This window comes from Pecten maximus, chromosome 4 (assembly GCF_902652985.1).
Source record: "Pecten maximus chromosome 4, xPecMax1.1, whole genome shotgun sequence".
Lineage (NCBI taxonomy): Eukaryota > Metazoa > Mollusca > Bivalvia > Pectinida > Pectinidae > Pecten > Pecten maximus.
The window spans coordinates 35032437-35049300 of record NC_047018.1 but is presented as its reverse complement, the minus strand read 5'-3'; the positions used below and the strand labels follow the sequence as shown (position 1 = coordinate 35049300).

The window sequence follows — 16864 nt, the reverse complement described above, 5'->3', positions numbered from 1 at the left end:
CAGCAAAGACTGCCAACTTTCGCAGCATCCCAACAAACACAAACCGACAGGGGTAGGGAGCATCGAACCATGCACCTCAAATCTTCACCTGAGATTTCATGGCCAGCACTCTAAACGACTGTGATGGAGAACACTGGTTAACATAATAATACTGATTTGAACTGTCTTCCTTAATTTCTCTATTATCCCCCCCCCCCCCCTCCCCCAAACAGTACAATCTGGGAATCTGAACCAATTTTACAGTGACAAATCACCTAAACCCATTTTACACCATGCATATACTGCTAGACTAAGGTTCCCTGTAGGTTGAGGCGATCACCAGTATTAAAATCCTATAAAGGCTAAGAGTATGTACCTGTATATATATGTACCAATTTATTGTACATAAACAGTCAATTAGGACCAACCACTATAGGTATACAACTATAATTATACTGCTCCAGCATGTTAGTAAAGGCACTAACCTCTTACAACAGTACAAACTGTTTATATATACCTTATATAGATATACAATTATCCCTAATACATATACATAAATTAATTAATCTGGACTGTGTTCATAGGATTATAGAACACATGAGAATAATAATGGGGTATTACGACATTATGACCAGATCAAGTTAGCGATAAGTTACCTCAGGTATGGAGTCTGGGTGACAGTAACACTTTCCTTTCAACTAGGTGACCTGGGTTGGATTCCCTGATCGGATGTGACAAGGTATGGAGTCACCTGTGGGTATCCCCCCGCCCCCCACCCCGCCCCTGTATTCTGGTTTCCTCCAACAGTAAGCCCCCTCAGTGCCCTTCCATCTGAGCCTTATTTGTTTGCAATTGTTGTAAAATAAAGAAAGTTTTACAGTTATAGATATGAAGTCAAGGGTTCAAACCCCCACAGCAGATGTGTGTTTTTTTATTGTTATTTTTTTACAGGAAAAGATGCTTCTTTTAAATATAACTTTCTGCAATGGACATGCAATTCAATGTCGTTAACATGTTGAAGGATTCATCTGACAGTAAACATCTACTTAGACCAATCTACTGTATCCACTGGGCACACATATGATAGTGAAGTGTATTTACACTATAACTGTTTATATCCTCTTTAACACTCCATTATCAAACAAGTAAACCCTACTTATATATAGTCTGGCTTTCTACTGACCAGCACTGACCCCTTAGGGGCCTGGTCAGACTTCCCTGTTCCTGGTATCTAGGAAATCTAATACCAGGAAGATCTAAGCATTGTATGACAGACAGGGCTATTAAGACTAGGGCACTGACCACTCAGATGGCTGTAGTACATTCTATAGACCTCATGCCAGGAGGTGGTCAAGCAAACTGACCAGTGGGATCTGTCACATAAGTATTTTTATTATATCTGATTGACCTAAAGGGGTATAGCTAGTGTTATATGATGTGTGGGAATTTCTCTTTTTATTGTATATACATGTATCTCCTGTCAAATCATCATAGGTCAACCCTGACCCTCTTGTCTTCATACTAAAACACAATGTTTTATTTCCTATGATGTTGCACAAATAATCCCTTGATTATCATACTAAGTCCATGTGACTATATTATGCACATAATGTGTAATTCACAGCTGTTTGTTACAAGTTATTACCATGCTTTAATACTTGTACCGGCCCTTTTGATATACAGATATTTGAGATATGAAGGACATTTTGAAAGCCACAACATGTGTTTTCGTCCGATGCTGCAAAAATGCATGCTTTGGATTTTCTTTGACATTTTTGAAAAAAAACATTTCGTGCATGGAATATAGACTGTATACAAATCATGGTGAAACAACTAGGCTCTTATTTGCTGGGATTTTTAACTGTACTTTTTACTTGTACTTGTTAGAAAGTTAAAACCATAAAAATTGATGCAAATTGTAACTCTTTTCTCATTTCATTTCAAAATAAACCTTTATAACATACTTTATTCAAAATGGTTTAAACCAATTTTCCTTCGAAAAAAAAAAATATTGCTTTCACAGATTTAAGAGATTTGGGCACAAAAGGTAGACAAAAAAAATCACATTCCTTGCAGATGTATCATACACATGTTTATACTTGAACATGCGCAGGTGCATCCTTTATGGTGAAGACTATTACAAAGCGTCAGAAGTCTTTGTAATCTCTTCCTGATCTACTACGTAAAAATTCATATTTATCTTTCATAGTCAAGATGAATTTACAAGTGCACTTCATGTAGTATGATAATAATTTAACCATATATGGTCACACGCAGAATGAAATACATGTATATCTTTACTGGCATTATATGATTTATGCATCGGCTCTGGTCTGCATGTCAGTCGACAAGAATTATCCACATGTAAATAAGGTGCATATATTAATAAATCCACGTTAATCCACGACATGAATAGGCTGAAAAATCCACTTCTGAATCCACACCAAAGTAATCCACATATAGTTGATAATACATACATCATCATCATCATCATATCATCTTCATCATCATCTTTTGAATCCATGAATCACATATATTTGCTGCAGTAGTCTACTGTAGCTCCTGTTGTCCAAGAGAATGTGTTCCAAATGAAAAGTGCTTCCAAGATAAAGTATTCCACAGGAATTTTTCACTATTTAAAAACATCCAACATTGTATCATTCCACAATTGTGTTTGAATTCTTGTAATGTTGATTATTCCTTTGAAAAGATTAGCTTCTTCAGCGTGGTAATATCATTCCATCATACCATATTTCACAAGAAATTGTGAGCTTTAAGCACATCATGCACACACTGTGAATCAGTATATAATCCACAAGGGAAGTCCACGGCTTTCAAGAGTAATTAATCCAAATGTGCCATCTCTATTTTCCTCAACTTCACATTGTAACATTTGTAATCGTGTAACTATTATGTAGTCTGAAAGAAACACTTAAACTTATATATAAAGTGACTTATTTCTTGAGACATTGACTTATTACTGAAGTAAGCTAGGACTTATTGTCAGACAATTTGGCTTATTACTGTATTAAGTAAGCTAGGACTTATTGTCAGACAATTTGGCTTATTACTGTATTAAGTAAGCTAGGACTTATTGTCAGACAATTTGGCTTATTACTGTATTAAGTAAGCTAGGACTTATTGTCAGACAATTTGGCTTATTACTGTATTAAGTAAGCTAGGACTTATTGTCAGACATAATGGCTTATTACTTAAGTAAGCTAGGACTTATTGTCAGACAATTTGGCTTATTACTTAATTAAGTAAGCTAGGACTTATTGTCAGACATAATGGCTTATTACTTAATTAAGTAAGCTAGGACTTATTGTCAGACATTGGCTTTTTTCTCGAACAAGTTAGCTTGTTGATGGATACTGGCTTATGACTGGACATGAGCAGGAAAATATGACTTTAGCTGAATATGGACTTACCAGGTATAAAATCTATGAAATGAAGGCTTTTTACAGGTAAAACGGTGACATCATATCAAATTCTGCATGCGTGGAAATGCAATTTAAATTAAAAACACCTAAAGCGAAAATGTGCCTTGCAAATCAGTTGAAGTCTCCTGAATATGAGTGTTTGAGGTCTCTATACAATTATACCTGGGTACCTACCTGTACAGTATACCTTAAATTGAAGGAGTCGAGAATCTAATTTGATTTTCCCATGATCCTACTGCACCCTCCAGTCTCTCCAGGATTTATGGTGTTTGATTTAAACCTCTGGGGTTTGATTTGAAAGTAAATATTTGGGTTTACCTGGCTGTTCATGAAATCAGACAGGTACGTCTATACTGTAACAAATAAACCTTAATAGTCTAATCATCTCTCTGTTTTTCATATCCTGGTTACAAATTAGTACACTCTAATACTATTGGTACACAAGTCCTGTCCCCAGAAACATTGTTACATGCCCCTGTGGGTACAGTTATAATACTTCCTTTCAGGGTCCTGTGTCATTTGTGGCCTGCTCCTATATTGGTGTTAAATATATCTGAATGTACTTATAATATGCCTATAGTACCATGTGGTTCGTGACCAAACTTCCTGTGCAATGTTCCCAGGTGTTTTCGGAGCCACTTTAAAATGGATTACTCGCAAACAATTGTATTCAGCAAAAAAGCTTTGAGGAAAGAATACCATCAATATAAAATTATGTCCAGGTATGCTTTGAATTTTTTGTTCAATAGAAGAAAGGCGTGCTCAATAATATTTTCTTCAGAAATTACAACAGTACGAAACCCTGACCTTCTACAACATTTTTAAAGGCCATGTTCCAGCACTTTACCATGGTATGGTAACAGTAAACTTTCACAGACCAATACATGATACTTAATTATATCAGAGGGACCCTGGCAATCCCATAAAATGGATCTCCACAAAATAACAGCCTAGATTATTCTAGTGAAGCTCTCAACTGAGAGACATTAGTCTGGTCACGACCCCTCGACTGATGTCGCATTGCTCAATGCCAAAACACCCGTACATTTATCACATTATTATCAGGAAGGCACACGAGCACAATAAAAAAGTGACTTGTTTATGATGATCAGATAACAATGTGCGAGATTGTGTTGAAATGTGCCCTGATTTGTACCTAATCACAGAGGATCACAGACCATACAATGTTGACACATGTATCGACAGTAATTAAAAAAAAAGAGGCAAATTTAGGTAAAAATCAACTGGAGAGATTAAATTCCTTATCGACTGTAACCTAGAGATAGTATCCTACCATCAATATAGCCTTTGACCCCTAATGGTTCTGTCACTAATGTCAACCCTTTAATTATATTTGTAAGTTTCTAAACTTACCTCTAGGTGGGTCATGTCGTCATTCTATGAACAATGAAAATAAAAATACTTATAAAATCTGCTCCAGATCACCATACATCCAAATATAACGTTCATATGTGACCTGGCCCATGTAGCTTATCTTACCTACAACTTGTCATCAACCACAAATTGAGTCATGCATCCTTTTTTCTGATGATTTAACTTCCGTTATCGTCAGTGTCACATATATAGAGGAGCTCCCGTTAGATTGGAGAGTGGGAGTGTCCGGATGTCCTCAAGTGTACCTCTATAACCATATAAACACCAACTTCCTATTCAACCCAAGGACACACAGCCAAGGGTCATAACGCGCAGAAATAAGTACACATAAATACAAAATACCTTACAAACAAAGGATGTCCAGTTAAGTTATCTGTGTCCACTCATTGGTCAGTGTCAAAGGTTTGTAGAGCACACAGGTAAGTGTATACAGGTAACACTACCCAGGTGTTCGTACATACAGGAAGTGTAAAACTATCAGTACAGGTGTGAATGTTACAGGAGACTATTACCTACAAAATTAATTAGTGTTCCATAGGTATGTTTTGTGCTGGATAATAACCTTTCTGTACAGGCAGACTACAATTAACACAGGATAATATCAAGTCTATGTAAAAATTAATCTGTGGTGAGGCCAGACTTAATCAATTTTTAATGAGGTCTCTGTGCCTTCTGTCATTAAATCACTGAAAGTTGTGTCCACAAGGGTGTCTTTTTTTCTGCTACTTGCCTGGGATAAATTATGAATGTTGTAATATTGTCTATCAGAAAACCAGTGATTCTAATCTTACAGTGATATTAGTATACATCGATCACCATCTTACATGGTCATATTCAGACCAACTAGTTATTTCCATGGTGATCATGTTAATCTTATCAACTATCCATAATTGAGGAGGGATGTTTTCAGGAAGGGAAGAAATTTTTCTATAGCAAATCATCTCCCCTTTAAGATTCTGTTTACTGTGTCACTCTTGCACACTTCTAAAAAGTTGGCAGGTATGATGATCATCAATATAATTTTAATGACAGATTTGAACTTTCCGTCTTCCAAAAACAAATAAATAAATAAATAAAACAGCTAAAATGATACATTATACAGAAATCAGTAAGTACATTTTTGTATTAATTATTTGCACCAATCAATGAGCATTAAAGTTGTCTTGTTACATTTTGTATTTGTGTTGCTTTGATGTCAATGACCAACTATTAAACCACCTGCTAGTTTAGGGATATAAAACCTTACTTAGTGAATCTCCTTGGACGCTATCACATAATGATCTAACATGATGTAGGGTCCCCCAGCCTCAGCAGCAGGGTGACTTCCTGGCTGTGGTGTAGACTGAGGGATCTATAATACAGATAATGGTGATGATGTCCTATCAGAGGATTTATACATAATAAGGGGATTACACCATCCTACAGTCACAGCTTGATGACTGTCTGGATCTCTCCAAGTACATTATATGATAAAGGATCAGGTTCCCTTAAATACACACACATGTGTGGTGTTTCAATTAATGTCTCAATGGTTCAGAATACTCTGATATTCACAATAATTGTTCATTATTATAACAAGAAGCACAAAACTATGTACTTACAAATCTTACAAACATTTACCTATAAATTTTCTTATTATCGGTACCAGCACTTTTTAATTTACAAAAAAAAAAAAATCCTTCAATGACTGGATCTATGACAACGGGATCACTCTCCTCTATGTACAGTTGATGATCACCTTGTAACTGGTGATGCTGGTCAAGTCACAGGTTAAGTGCCTACACTGGTTTCCTATTATTGACCAGACTAAATGGTCAAGTACTGTTTACTGACACTTGAGCCAATTTGTCCCATATTGATCCTGTGATGCTGAAGCGATTTGATGGCCGGCTGCTCTATGGAATAACTTACATTTCTACTGGTTCACAGCTGTCGATCATTAGGCTCAGAATGACAAGAAAAGTACTTGTAATCTTGGCACTACCATCCATTTAACCCCTTAATCCTCCATGTAACTCTTGATCCTCCATGGATCTACAATATCAGTAGCCCTTGTCATTTTAGCCTGCTGTGGTTCTATTTTCTATGTAACTTGTAGTTAACTATACAGTACCCTACCATCCATGTGACCTTTAACCCCTAATGGTTCTGTCATTAATATAACCCTTGACCCTCCATTGGTTCAACTATCTAAGTGACCCTTAACCCTGTAAGGTTCTTCCATCCATGTAACCTTTGACCTTCCGTGGTTCTACTATCCATGTAACCTTTGACCTTTCGTGGTTCTACCATCCATGTAACCTTTGACCTTCCGTGGTTCTGCCATTCATGTTACCTTGACCTTTCGTGGTTCTACCATCCACGTTACCTTGACCTTCCGTGGTTCTACCATCCATGTAACGTTTGACCTTCTGAGGTTCTACCATCCATGTAACCTTTGACCTTCCGTGGTTCTACCATCCATGTAACCTTTGCTCTTCTGTGGTTCTACCATCCATGCAAGCATTGACCTTTTATGGTTCTACCATCTATGTAACCTTTGACCTATGGTTCTACCATCTGTGTAACCTTTGACCTTCCATGGTTCAGTACCACACATGCAGACTGTAACCTTCCATGGCTCATCCATTTAATCCTTTACCATCTACAGTACATTTAAAGACTCTGTCCATAATTGAGTAATAGAAATGTACATGATGCTGGAAACCCTCTGGCAGGTCTCTATAGCCCTGACTGAATGCCTTGGATGGGCAGTAATAAGTGGACATAATGGTTGAAATCATCACGTAAATTTCTACAACAACATGACAGTCCATGCTTTCTGTCTCCATCTAAAGCCGGAAATTGATGATTCCAATCTTTCCAAACCTTTGTGACATTTGTCCAGCCTCTGTATGGTCTATTTAGACATCATGCTAGAATTAAGTTATTTCAAATATAGCTTTCTATATTGTCATTTCTATTTAGGTCATGGGTTTGGAGCTAAAAGTGTCTGTATTTGTTGTATGGGCTCTATATATCAGCAAAACATCCAAAATTACATTGCTAGAAATGTTATTTAAGAAAGGTCTCTTATGACTAATAATGCTGGTTTGTTTTATATTCCAATATCAAACCGAGGAAATACACCAAACATATCATATTTATCAGCATTATTCTGCTTCAGGAAGAATTAAAGGGGCCTGAAACTATAACCTTATTTATAAATGGCCCCAGAGACATATGACGTCTTGGTTTCCACTTTTGAAGGTTTCAATACATAATTAATGTATCTGACTTGAGTCATATGTGGCCACATGGGTAAAGCCTCACACCTGATACACAATCTAACAGCTCTCAGTATAATTATACATATCAGGTTTGGTTTAATCATGGGAAATACGATTTCTGCTTAGCAAAATGGTGGCCATGGCATTTATTGGATCAAGTTAATACGACACATTGCTGTTACCAAGGTGACAGCTTTGGCATTGGGGAGAGATCTTTGAAATGAAAGTAACAATTCAGAAAAAGATTTTTAAATCTGCAATCTTAATAAAAATTCAGAACACTTAAAACATATTTGACAATCTTTGATCAATACTGTATGAAAACCAAAACTTCTAGTACCCCGGTACATATACGTACATTATGTAGTTCATACATTTTTTTTCTTACAGAAAGCCATCTTGTTATTTGATTTGATGATAACCCAACAGGCACAATTCCCCCAGTGTTGGAAAACACTGACAGGCATTGTCCTTGGTACATTAATTTTCAAAGCAAAGGTTTTAATTTTATTGAACCAGCAAAAATTGCACCTGTTTAGACAAAAAGTCATATATTTCCTAGAATCTAAAAAAAAATCAACAGTACGGTAGTTGAAATGAAATGAAACAATTTAAAAAAAAAAAAAAAAAGCATACATATGGTTTATCATTCTGCAGATTCTATTCCTAAAATCTAAGAAAACTGGAAGGGCTTAAAGGTCACAGAAGACGTGTCACCATGGTAACACCTACAGTGAGAAATTTGCACTTTGTTGATATCTCAGCCCTAGGGTGATCTATAAACTATCTATATTACCTACCATAGCCATATTGAGATACCGCTTTACCAGTCACACGGAAAACAATGGTCTTGTTTATATTGTCAGACTACTTAAAAAGTCATGATGTTATCGAAGGTGGATTCAATCAATTATTCATCTAGATCGGGGTTGCTATAGATATGTCATAACAAATCTTACAATTGTCTTCAGTAATTATGTTGCTATGCAATTAAACTTTTGCTATCAAATAAAATGTGATAACTATCACGGTCTGTTTCTGGTAAATGCTCATTATACTCGAGCTCAATCATGTAAGAAAACACATAGTCAAAAGAACACGTCCTGATGTACAATATAACATCTCTTCACTTTCAGCTTTGATCAATAAGCCCTCACCTCTCTATTCTATGCACCTGTGTCTGTTTGAACATTTTTTTTACATATTCTGTAAATTCCATCAATTGACCTTTCTGCACTTCTGCAGTCAAACTGTAATATATGTACATGTTTTTAATGTTATATATATACATGTATATATCGCAAGCACTCCACTGATACTGCTAGTGTTACGATAGTTTGTGACAGCAGAAAATCGTAACATGCTTGTGTGCTAATATTTCAAATAAAACTTTAATCTGGCTGTACAGAATGCAGTTTAAATGGCTAGATAAATTAAGCAAGCTGGATATTACGACAAACATAGTGGTTATTAATCCCTTTTCGCTATTTAATGGATTATTAGAATATCAAACATCCCCGAGACCACACAAAAGTATTTTTTCTGACGCCGTAAACACTTTTTGTGGCAACGTTAAACTGTACAAACTGTGTCATTGCCCCAGGACATATACGAAATATGGATTATTCCTGATGTCACCAACCAGCTGATAATTGAAGACGACAGCGAGATTGATTGTGATAATCTTCATTATGAGTTTTCCTATTTGTTTCATTAACGTGAACATGCTACAGTAAAATCACTGTCACTTTTATGGATGCCTGTTAATAAACCCCAATGGTTACTGTACCCAATAGGATAGCGGAGTAATCAGCACTTCAGCCTCGCACTGGGACGACAAATATGGAGGAAAACAAGATTTAATACTGTACAAGTACTTGTATAAAATCATACTGTCGACCACTGTTAGAAACCCAGAGACTGACTGCTCTGTTGTTTGAGTCAAACCGGAGAGCCGTCTCATGGGTGTTATCTCACTATGACTCCTGACATATTTTCAAGTTTCTTATCATCAAGAGTAAACTGTCCAAACGTGCAGAAATATGTGCAAACCTTATAATCTTTCACATTTTTTTCTCAACACCTGATAAGGTTAGAAAACAATTTCTCACATAACTTAACAGGATAATTCTGTAGTTGGTAGGGATATCTCCCTTGAGGTAGAGAAAGACAGCTCATGCTGGCATATGCCCTATGATGCTACAGCAATAGTGTAAGGTCATCATTTTATGCAGCATAACCATGTCACAAATAGATAATTGATATCAATTTCTCGATGCACATTACATGGGACAGAAATGATGTCACAATGAAAAGCTTTTACAACCACATTTGTAATGGTTAGAGTATATGAGAAAAATTATCAAACATGAGTCTATTCCATGGACGGGGTATCTCAACTCTCGTGTAAGACCTTTACAAGCCTGACACACTGACCTGCCAAACTCTTACACACCCTGTCCATTGAACAGACCCATGTGAGATTCTATTGGTCTTCAACAGAAATAAATTACAAAACCTACCTTATATGCCTTTCGGCCATTACCACACAAAAAACTAAAACATATCGGTAATAAAACTGTCAAATAATCAATGTTGTTTGCCAAACAATGCTGGTATTTCATATCAATGCACCAAGAAATAGGTATAGTTTACATAATATTTTTTCTTTTCGTTTGTTTTTCTGTCAGTTTTTCACCTGGTGATTTAAAAGATAACATTGCAATATGTGTATAATGTGCATTGGATGTGTTTTGTTATATACATTGTATTCCAAATCTCTACTTCCGATCAACAATGCATGCCCCAAAGGTAGCCTGGAGTCATCGTCAGCCCAACTAGGTGCTAGCTATCAAGATATGTACACACTTTTTTTCTCCTGCACAGTGATTTAAACAAAAGTCATGGGATCAGGAGTTAAGGTAGCTAGCTGCGAACTGAATTCTAAAGGAAAGAAAATATATTTTTTACTTGCATAATATATTTGAGGATAAATATGGTATATTTGAGGATAAATATAGTATATTTGAGGATACATATGGTATATTTGAGGATAAATACGGTATATTTGAGGATAAATACTGTATATTTGAGGATAAATATAGTATATTTGAGGATAAATACGGTATATTTGAGGACAAATATGGTATATTTGAGAATAAATACGGTATATTTGAGGATAAATACGGTATATTTGAGGATAAATATGGTATATTTGAGGATAAATACGGTATATTTGAGGATAAATACGGTATATTTGAGGATAAATATAGTATATTTGAGGATAAATATAGTATATTTGAGGATAAATATGGTATATTTGAAAGGCATATAAGGTATTAGTAAAATGCCTTGTCATTATCAATCAATATTTTATTAATATATGTGATGTACTTTAACAGTCTAAGCACAGTTGAAACAATTAGTAATTGTGGTTTACTGAAATATGTTAATCTAAATTTAGAACTGCTGAAGAATTTAAAATGTGGGTGGTGATAACGGAACACCCACTCTATAAATGTCATTCTTACGATCATGTGTGTAATCATTCAAATATGTTATCTACTTCAGCATACCTTCAAAACTTCACATTTTACCCAGATATATCATGTACAAATAACCAAACCTATATCTCTAAGAGCAAACAAAACTTCATCTCACATCCGATTCCTTATATGTTTGCATTTTACTAACTGTTACTTTTGAATACATTTTTTTATTTTTTTTGGCAAGAATTGCAAGACAAGAGGTTTGTTTACCAGCTCTGAAATTGGACAGGTTGTCAATGGCTGTGCCCATGATTTTTGATATAGGAAGTTTGTTTCAACCGTATCTTGAAGTCTAAAGGGTATTTAAGGTAAATTCGTTCCTGATGACTACAAAATCATGATATTTAGTGTAACATAAGAATTTGTGGTTTAGTTGTTGGGCTGAAATTTATGTTGACCAGATTGTGTTTCTTAATTTTATTTCCATCCAAAATGAACTTTGATATTATTTATGATACATGCGGTTTGTTTACAGTATGGCAGTGACAAAATTCCTGACAATTATGACAGAAGGCAGGCTGTGGACCGTGTAAGTTTAAGTGGTCTCTGTCTGGGGTCACTGAGGATGACACAGACAATTACAGGTGTACTATGCATAATTTATACAGGTAAAGTGTGGGAAAGGGGACGACTACTCCAATACACTATTGTTCAAAAGAATACACAGATCTACATGTGTGTCTGGTATATCTATATAGCAAGTAGATAATTATACTTATCTTACTAACCTATCTCTATCATCACTTGATAATGTTGTCAGTATTTTTAGAATTACTAGCGCACTTGTGTGAAGATTTGACAGGAGAGGCTAAACCAAGGGAGGTAATTCATAGGTGTTGGGAAACATCAGGGGATGTATTACTTAGGTGATATTGTGAAAATGGAAATTTTTGTCCTCATTTCATCCTGTTTTCCTTAAATAAAAGAGCCAGCTCAGCATAGGGTAAAAATTTGATAGATTTAGATAAGAGAGGAAATCAAACACTGTTAGAAACTTAGCATGTTTATCCTTAAGTAAGCCCAGGACGACAACACATATAAGCTTTGACTCAATTTAGTCAGAGGGTGGGCTTATTGCAGGACAATGAAATTACAGTTGTTGGTATTTTGTTGAACAGAATAGATACATAGGAGGGCTCATTACAGGGCAACAATGGGAAGTGTGTTAAGGTGTAGGGCTACTGAGCTTTAACCAACATCAGGCAGGCAAATTCAACATTGGAGAAATTCTTAAAATTCTTAAAAAATGTCGTACAGCAAGAATTACATAGTTTATAGTATCAAGACTAAGATGACAATGTAAACATAATCAGTACTGTCAGATATCTTAATTAAAATCTAATGAATTCATAATTAAATCACAATTAAAATGTAGAAAATATTCCATTGCAGCTATTGCTTCAGTCAATAGACAAAATCTGTGAGAATGATTATTTTCTTAGATAATGTCCATTAATACATGTAATGAACTGTAATCAAAATAATCAAAAATTTCATTATTTTAATCATTTAAAGAAAAAGGTAATTAAATGAAGAAATACGTACATCTAATGGTAATTATTTAGTCTGCAAATAGTCATTTCTCACGTCAATTAATCATCAAATTGATCATTAATGTTTTTGATAAACCGTTAGTTAGGAGAAATAATGACCATTTTTAATGAGTTTTTAATTGGCAATTCATTACCTAATCGACAGTAGTGATGGTTGTATGTACTACATTGATCTTTCATCAACAGATATTGCAGGTTGTTCCAAACCATTGTTATGCTGTCTTCAGAAGATTTGGAAAGGAATTGAACAGCAATGACAATTCTACAGAATGTTCCAAACTAGATACTTCACTTTTGTTGTGGTAGTGTTACAGAGTGACAGATCAGATTTCTCCCTGCCCCCATTTAAAGGTTAATTGTAAACTGGTTCTAAACCCCCCTATGTGACATAATGGATCATCATTTCACAGGAATTTTCACCAGTATCGATAGAACTTTAGAAAAGGCAGTCTACTGTATTACAGAACTCATGTTACAGATTTTAACACCACAGGTAAAATATTCATAATTCTGCTTTTTTTCATTGCATAGATAATATAGGATTCCATAGATGCACCAGTCTAGAACAAAGTTAAAAGGAATAGCTATCATTTTCAGACCCATACACCCTTAAATACTGCTGTACCTCCTACAATTTATTGGATGATGAATGTCAAGCTGGAAGTCATTATCAAGGAAACCTTGTTAGATGTTTAAGCTTACTGAGTATTGCTGGAGCAATACAGTCCCAAACCCTCAGTTCAAAGGATATTGCTCTGTCAAAAATAGCAATAATAAACTGAAGCTTAATAAACCTGATCTGTAACATGTTATTACAAAAATATATACAAAATTTCAGCTCGTTATAGACTGGCCTTACAGAAAAAAACTAGAAAACATCTGCAACAGGACAGACAGACAGACAGGCAGACTGGAAACTATAGTCCCCCATCCCCTGCACCACGCTCGCTTCTTTTTCCAGAAGGGGACTGACTATATATATATATATATATATAAATAAGCTTTCTCTTGACTGTAAACCACACAAGGACCTCACCAGTCCATTTATAACAGAAGTACCTGTTTAAAACAATCTCAACTAATAATGGTTAACTTGACCTTGTTCAGGATCCTATTATCTTGTTACCTTAGCCTTGTTCAGCCTTGAATTTCTCTTTGACCTTGACCTTTTCACCCTAATATTTCTTTGTGACCTCAGCCTTGTACAGCCTTGCATTTCCTTGTGACCTTGATCTTATTACAACCTTCAATTTCCTTGTGACCTTGACCTTGTTCAGCCATGTATTAGCAATCAGAATACTTGTTTTGGACATTAGGGGGTTTTGAAGAACAAAACATACATACTACAGGAAACTTACTAATGGATTTTCAAAAAACTAAGGGAAAACAGAAACCATGTACACAGTTAGTGCTGTTGTATACAAACTTTGTTTGTTTTTAAATTATGTTAATTTTTCCGACACAAACATATGTTAGTATTAAGCTTCATTGATGCATACATTAGTCTGTATTAATGTTTGCCATTGATATGTATATTGTGTGTGAATGAAGACACATTCAATGTTTATGAGGTAGTATTAGAAATAAATCGAGAGTTAGAGTCTACCAGACACGCCACTATTGGCTAATGGACTATATAGTAACATTTCAATGTATGTATCCGATCTTCCGTTTCCTCTGACCTTTTAAATAAAATTTACAGTTATGTAACAGCATATGTGGATATACAGGATTATGACTATATATGGTATGATACAAGTTGTAAATCTGTCCGTACTTATCGAAACCTAATGCCTGAAAGTAATGCTCGATCATTGCCTTATCTCTATGCAGAACTGCTATTATTTGTATTTCACAGGGGGCTAAATTGAAGTTTAATGGATTTCCGTTTCCAGAATTCAAAACCTATGGACACACAATAAGGTAAATGTCAGCCCCCCCAAAGACACTCGATCACATTTAAGTATAACACCTTGGTATTCTCCACCCACAGTTTTCCTATCTCTGTCAGTACCTCTTTGTTCTATCAAGTATCATTTGTCCATTCTTGTTAACATCTTGGAATCTCAGAGGGATTTGTATCTCAAACTACTCTTTCTGGTATGAAATTTTAAACTTACAAGCAACAAAAAAGATTTACAGGTAATTTAGGTCTTAATTCCTGTTAAAGAAATCAGGAGTCTCCCTCTCCTTAACTGGTAGGCATGCCCTAGCAGGCATACAACCTCTGGTTGGATTTTATGCAATGAAACACAATTCCTAAAGAATTGAAAAGCTTCCTGCTGAAGTGAATATAATAGAGCTGTATTAGAGAACAATTTGAGAAACTCTGACCCTGCTGATGAATAGATCTGTGGCCTTGTGGTTGTAACATTGGGGAGTATTCTACAATCATCTTCTATCCACCACCTTCCACCCATGTTCTCACAATCCCGGATGACGATAACCTTGGCACTTTTGTCAGCTGTCAGACAATAGTGACCCCCTGTCAGGGTGACATTTGCATTTCCATTGATCCAGCCAGGTTACAGGACGAGAGGTTTTGGCTAATTTGAAATTCTATTTATCAAATAAAAAGTCCCATACATAAATATTGTGTTTTATAACAGAATGCAGAAAACTGATTAGATAAATAAAAGATGTTTTAATTAAAACAAAATAAAATTTTCACAAAAAAAGTTCTAAAAATTTAAAAGTTAGCGTAAAATAAATCAAATGAAAGTCATTGACCCAGAACTTGGCAACCTGAAAGGACCCGGATATCCCAGTTCTCTCGTTTCTGCTTTACTCGACATTACCCTATTTGGTCAGATTTAGCTGTAACACCTGTACTTGAAAACCTCAGTGATCAAACACTATTACCTGTGTTAAGATAGTTTGTGTAAAGCTTTTCCATTGGTAATAACTAATCTATCATTACCTGTTGGTGTACAGGTATTGTACGGACTGATAGGACCGTGAGTCAGTGTCTGGCTAGTGTAAATAGTGACACACTCACAGTCTATGTCAAACCAATGTCTTAAATCTTGTGTGTCCGACCTTCTTCATCGCTCACATAATCAGTCACCAAGTATTGAATCACATCTATACAATATTCTCCGATCTCTTTACCTAACACTCACATCAGAGTTTCCTCTAACCCTCCCTTCACTTTGACAGGAAATACCACTTATAGCGTATTGCCCACTTGTATTTGACCACACTGTTTATTTTCTCTTTTAAGATGATTTTAAAAATTGCCATGACACTTTCATGAAATGGATATACAATGTAGCTATACAAAATTCTTTGTGTGTTTTTAATAGAGATATCAATTTATCATTAGACAAAATTTTGAATTAATACACAATTCACTCTGTCAAACTGTCCAATACAGATTTCTGTCTAAATCAGCCGATTATAATCTGGAACTCTCTGAAAACAGGCCAACTCTCCTGGTAAGGCTGGTCTAGACCACAGGGACGTGGCATGAACTCCCAACCTTAAGATATAAATATACATATATGGACTGTGGATTTGGTACTAATTGCGCCAAGTCCCTGTGACCTAGACAGAGAATGCACTTAGAATACAATTATAATCGGAATTATGTTGTGTTGTTTAAAAGCTATAAATTGACATGACCTTAGTCTGGAGGTCAGGTCATACCCACAAGTTATGATCAGGAGCAGGTTGTA

General features: G+C 35.5%; 1 protein-coding gene across 11 annotated transcripts in view; it reads right to left on the bottom strand.

Annotated features, from left to right (window-relative positions):
* LOC117325939 (band 4.1-like protein 3) overlaps nt 1-16864 on the bottom strand; it is a 145611-nt gene that overhangs the window by 45092 nt on the left and 83655 nt on the right. Inside the window, exon 1 of one of the 11 annotated variants that reach the window (XM_033882459.1) lies at nt 4797-4871. The exons of the other annotated variants lie outside the window; for them this stretch is intronic. Coding sequence (XP_033738350.1) covers nt 4797-4811 — 15 coding nt within the window. The 5' untranslated portion in view covers nt 4812-4871. Of the gene's footprint in view, nt 1-4796; nt 4872-16864 lie in introns of those variants that run through there. 11 annotated transcript variants of the gene reach the window in all.